This window comes from Neopelma chrysocephalum, unplaced genomic scaffold (assembly GCF_003984885.1).
Source record: "Neopelma chrysocephalum unplaced genomic scaffold, ASM398488v2 Primary Assembly neopelma1_26, whole genome shotgun sequence".
NCBI lineage: Eukaryota > Metazoa > Chordata > Aves > Passeriformes > Pipridae > Neopelma > Neopelma chrysocephalum.
Genome location: NW_020897695.1, coordinates 13,125,902 through 13,131,166, shown reverse-complemented (window position 1 = coordinate 13,131,166; position 5,265 = coordinate 13,125,902). Strand labels below are relative to the sequence as shown.

The 5,265-nt window shown below is 45.1% G+C and overlaps 1 protein-coding gene across 9 annotated transcripts in view; it reads right to left on the bottom strand.

Moving 5' to 3' along the window:
* Nucleotides 1-1,604: 1,604 nt before the first annotated feature.
* The window catches only part of ULK4 (unc-51 like kinase 4), a 229,890-nt gene continuing 226,229 nt past the window's right edge, over nucleotides 1,605-5,265 (bottom strand). For 4 of the 9 annotated variants that reach the window (XM_027675600.1, XM_027675597.1, XM_027675599.1 and 1 more), the window contains exon 37: nucleotides 4,944-5,032. Coding sequence is in view for 3 of the 9 variants with exons in the window: in XM_027675601.1 (XP_027531402.1) it covers nucleotides 1,906-1,990; nucleotides 4,944-5,032 (174 nt within the window). In the remaining 6 variants the exon portion in view is untranslated. Of the gene's footprint in view, nucleotides 1,991-3,379; nucleotides 3,551-4,943; nucleotides 5,033-5,265 lie in introns of those variants that run through there. The other 5 variants (XM_027675601.1, XM_027675603.1, XM_027675602.1 and 2 more) reach the window with 2 other exon arrangements.

Below are 5,265 nucleotides of genomic sequence, written 5' to 3'. Positions count from 1 at the left end.
CTCTGTGTCAAATTATTTCAGATCACAAAGTTTATTTGTGTGTGTTAACAAGTCTCCTAAAAATCATCCTGGAGTTGTACAATCATTTAAGTACTTCAGAGGAGGGAGTCAAGAATCATTTCCTTTTTCATCCCACTATGAAATAGTTGCCCTTTGGAGCTTGGAGGTTTCCTACTGCAGTCCTCTGAGGCAGTATTCTTCCCCTTGACTTGGTGCTGCTTTGCTTTGGCAGGTTCCTCAGCGTGGGGGAGGTCTAGCCTAGCAACTACACTTTGTGCCTGGCCTGCCAGCCCCACGCTCACTTCTGGGCTTCAGAAAGTGAGAACAGTGTCTTGCCTCAGTTCCCTTCAGCAGTGTGCTGTCACAGGGTCGGTCAGATGAAGATCCTTTGTGTGCAAGCTGTCAGCTGGTTCAGGAGCTTAAACCCATTTTCAGGTGTTTTCAGTCTTCAGTTACTGTGCGAGATAAGACCTGTGTGTAACTGACTCCTCTGGAGGCAGCACCTGTGTGGCTGGAAGCGGGAAAGTGGTTCTGAAAGTGCCGGCTAAGCCACAGAGCGCACATCTGCACCGTGCAGCTGTCACCAGCCTCGGCGGGAGCAAACGCTCCCAGTCACTTGCACCTCAGGCAGCAGTTTGCCGGCAGGAGATCAGAGAGGGCCTTGGCTGCAGAGGCTCATGGCTCAGCGTGATGAGAGCTGAAGGGAAGCACACACCCGAGCACTCCCCCTGTCCCTTGCAGACCAAAGGCACTGCAGCTGCAGAGGGGAAAATCTCACCCAGTAACACGCTTTGTTCCTCTCTGCCACACTCGCGCTAGATGACCATTACTGTAAAACACTGCACCAAATAACAGCCACCACTGAACTTTTCCCCGTTCCTAGTAACTCCAGCCATTAAGCTATGAAAGATACACAGTGATATTTGAAGTAATATGAGAAAATAATTCCTTTAAAACACACACAGTGATATCTGTTTACCCAGGGGTGTTTGCTTGCCTCCACATACTATGGATAACTGGGCTGTCCAAGAGCAGGTGGTGTAGCAGCAACTCCCAATAGGCACCTGTGTTTGGTAGGTGCAGTGGAAACATGGAGTTGCTGCACTGACAGACATTAAGAAGTGGTCTTCATAGCACGTGTGGCGAAGATGTTAATTCTTTACACGCTGGTATCTGCAAGCTCTAAAGGACCATTCCTAGGGTACCAACTTTTCATGGGGATACGCCAAACTGCCAGGGTCATCATCGCACCTATTTTCGAAGAAGAGCTCCAGTCAGGAGCATTGGCAGCTGAGAATGACACTCCACCAGTGCAGTTTAAGCTGTGCAGGAAACTAGGAGAGAGCGGGGCACACACACAAAAAATTCATGCTACTGGGTAAAAACCCAGTAACATGTATCATCCATACACAGCCTCTGTGTGATCACAGGGATTGATTCTGGTTGCTTGAGGTGAAGAATATTGTCTGTCTTGATGAAAAGGTATTTTCTAGTGCCAGTCACAAACATGAGGGGACCCACTAAGATAAACAGCCAGGGCAGTCACCTGGTCCAAAAGATAAATGAGCATTTCTAATAGCAGCTTAAAATAGTGAAAGACTTTATATTGTGAAATAACTGTATTATTTATTTAACGTACACTTTCAAACTCTCAGATACTTGAGCTACGTAATGTTATGCCAACAAGGTAAAGTAGTAACCAAGAATTCATCCTTACAGGGGTTTAAGAAACAAACCACCCCCTAGAACCAGCTTCCCTCCCTGAAACCTCCCAAATTCCTGCATATGCTGCAACTCAGCTTGCTAAATTACATCTGCTCAGCTCATCTGAAGATGTTCCTGCAGGACCAAGGTGCTGAGCAGTGCACACAACCTGCACATTTCGGTGGGCCAGTCAAAACCGGTTCACTTGGTAGTCTTGATATTTTCATGTCCCACTGTTCTCAGAATTTCAAATGCCAAGGAAGCAACAGCAACATCAGCATGAGAGCTAGGAATTAAAAACAGTAATATCTATTAGACGTTCTCAGGGAAAAAGCGTATTGTTCAAATTCCACCTTTGCCTTTATGTATGTTAGAAAATTCTGAATAGCCATTAACTGCGCTCTATGTCCATTTTTCTGTTAAGCAGTAACAGGTAACTTCTGATTCTGCCTCGTCACAAATCTTGTGTAGAAGTGAATTTCAGCTCAAATTCCCAGTCACTGCTACCTCACTCAACCTCCTCTGTTAAAACTCTGTAAAAAAAGAAATAATTTATCATGCCCCCCATGAATCTACACACACGCACATTCCCAGCTTGACAGAAAGATGTGTTTTCACACATACAGCCCTCTTACTGCAGCGCTGCTCTGCACAGGTAGGCAGTTCCACTCCAGGTGTTGCCCACCTCCTGCGAGGAGGACGGACTCCCCCTCCACCCACAGCACTGCAGGCTTGAGATCAAATGATGGGGCCCTTTGCTTCCTCACCTAAGGTATTAGTAGTATACGTACTTTGCCAAATTTTTCCTTCTGGAAACACTTTTTCTCTAGCATTGGAACAGAGGCTCTAACACATTACTGCTTGTCCACAGAAACGTCTTCTTGGGTTTTTATAGATTCCCATCCCCCATCTTTAGCTTAGAAAGGACAGCAGCAGATCAATCTGCAACTTCCCTTGTTGGTGCTAATGACAATACCTACTGATGCTACTCCACACTTTGGGGAATGCAGAGCTAGCCAGGAAATCCAAATGATCAGTTCACACTATGTAAGCCAATGTCTAAAGGAGCAGCAGTTTAAATGAGAAAATTCAGTTATCTGAAACAAATTCATCTTGGCAACTGTCTTCACTGAGAAATGGCTACAAGCCCACATTTTCAAGTGTAGATTTTATTCCAGGTGGTTACTAAGCAAAATGCGTTGGTTTTGTCACTCTTAAAACTACCTGTTGCAACTAGCTGAGGATGCATCACAGAGATAGAGTTTGACAATCCATGGCTGCTACAGGGCAACAGGGGAGCACCAAAAGCAGCTGCAATCCAAGCAGTGCCCTCCTCTTGGCATGTGACTACTTGGCTGGAATCTCCCTTCTGACACATATGAAGAGTGAGAGACTAGAAACCTGTCTGTAAGAAATGACCAAAGCAAACTCACTCCTCAATCAATTCAACTCAGTGGTAATATATGGGTGGAAGGGCCTGGGAGCTTAGACTGCTCAGGATGGCTTACATCCAGGATCTTTGCTGTAGCCTTCTCTAAAACATTTCCAATCCTACATGAGATACAGGGAGGCTCCTTAACCAGGTTCAAAGCACAGGTGAGGAGATCAAGTTTATTAGGTCACAAGGAAACATGGCAAAATAAGGGAATCTGAAGAGAAGGCAAAATATCCATACCCTCCATAAACAAATGGCCATTTAACTAAGTCTGATAAAGCTTGCTAACTCCAGGTTTCTCCTGCTTGTCTGTTGCCAATTTATCCATGTCTGAGTCCATTACAGCCCCAAGAACCAGGCTGTAATGGTCTTGGTTTCTTCTGGAGGCAAATGGATAGGGGCATGTGTTCCCTAAAGAAGGGGAGGAGGGGAAATGAAATCAGTGAATTCTCAGTGCAGGAGCTCAGCACAGCAGAGGAACTTGGCTCACTCTAACGTATCAAAACACTTCTCAATGGCATCAGCCAGAATTTCATCTACTGAGCATCTTGTGTTAAATAAGAGTGAGTGCTGTTTATTTGGACCGTGTAGCATGTGGGTTTCTGCATTACAGAAATGTATAGACTGTAACAGACTATTGAGAAAGCCAGAAAAGCAGACTCAAAGACAGTGATGGGGCTGTCTATTGCATCTAATGCTGAAATGCTACAAAACAGAATGAAAGCTGGTTCTAACAGAAGAAAATCCATCTTCTTCCATTATCATCTTCAGTGGTGGTGCCCGTGTCTCCCATGGGGAGAGGTGATGCTTTATTTCAGTTAGATAATTTAATGTGTCATAAAAAACCTGTGAGTCAGCAGCTGAGTGTGTGAGAGGGATACTGACTGTTCTCAGCAGCTTTGGTTAGTCCTCAGTGTGCATCTTACACTCACCCAGTATTTCCTCTCCACATGTGCTCACACCCCTCCTTCCTTCCAACACAGGGTGCACACTGACACAATGTCAAGGAGCCAATTTTCCCAAAAGCCTGCATTTGGGAGCACAAAGGGCACTGAAAGGATTATCTTAGTGCTTCAAAATCTGACTACAAACTACAACTTCTCTATGAATTTTAGTCCAACCAGGAGCGCAATGAAACATAATAGTCCATAGCAGAAGTGTAAAATTTGTTTTGAGGGGCAGAGAACAGTCATTCATTCATTCATTCATATGTCCACAGGGGATTAGATGAGGCAAAGTCTATGGGAGATGAGCTAAGGTTTGGCCAACTTGTTGGGACTAGCACCTCTGTTCATGCAGAGAAGGCCACAGCATTCCCCTAAGTCTCGTGCTTTCTTGGAGATGCCACAGGTATTCTTAAACAAAAGCACTTCTGTTCCTCAGCCGTACGTTTTAAAGGAACCAGCTAGCAAGTGCACCAAACACAGTCACCTTAAAACAGGGCACAAATGTCACAACGTGCATCCAGCCAAGAACCACTGATAGGTATCTGGTTAGAGAGACCAAGTGTTTGGAATAAAATAATAAATTTATAAAAACAAGCAAGCTGCAAAATCGCCAAGGCACACCCATGGAGCCGGACTGGGCTGCACACTGTGGCTCAACCCAGCTGGGGATCAAAGGATCAAAGCATGCCATAAAGTGCTGAATGAGAGCACTTTGGAGTAGAGAGTGCGGGGAGGGGGCAGGGAGAGAAACCTGAGAAGCTCATAGTGCACAGAATTACAGGAGAAGACCATTGCAGACAAAAGAGGAGGGGAGCGCTCTCAGCCCTGGAAATTCCTGGAAGCCTGAGGGAACTCACCTGGCAGTTTGGGCCAGGCTCTCTAGAGTTTGGATAAGAGCATTGCCATCATTCTTCAGGCTCTCCAAGTGCTTCTTGTTTGAAGTTATCTGGAACAAAAAGAAAGAACCGTTATCAAAGGCTTAGCAAAAGATTCCTTTCTGTCATTTTTTGAGGGATGGGGGAGAGGGAAACAAGTTACAGCATTTATTACAATTGTAAATGGAATTTGACATTAAAGAAAAAAATCCCTTTTACTGAATAGGACTGAATTTTAGGCAGAGACCAGCTAAGATGTCTTGGCTGAGCAATATTCAGCCATGTTCTGAGTCCCAGTATGTGT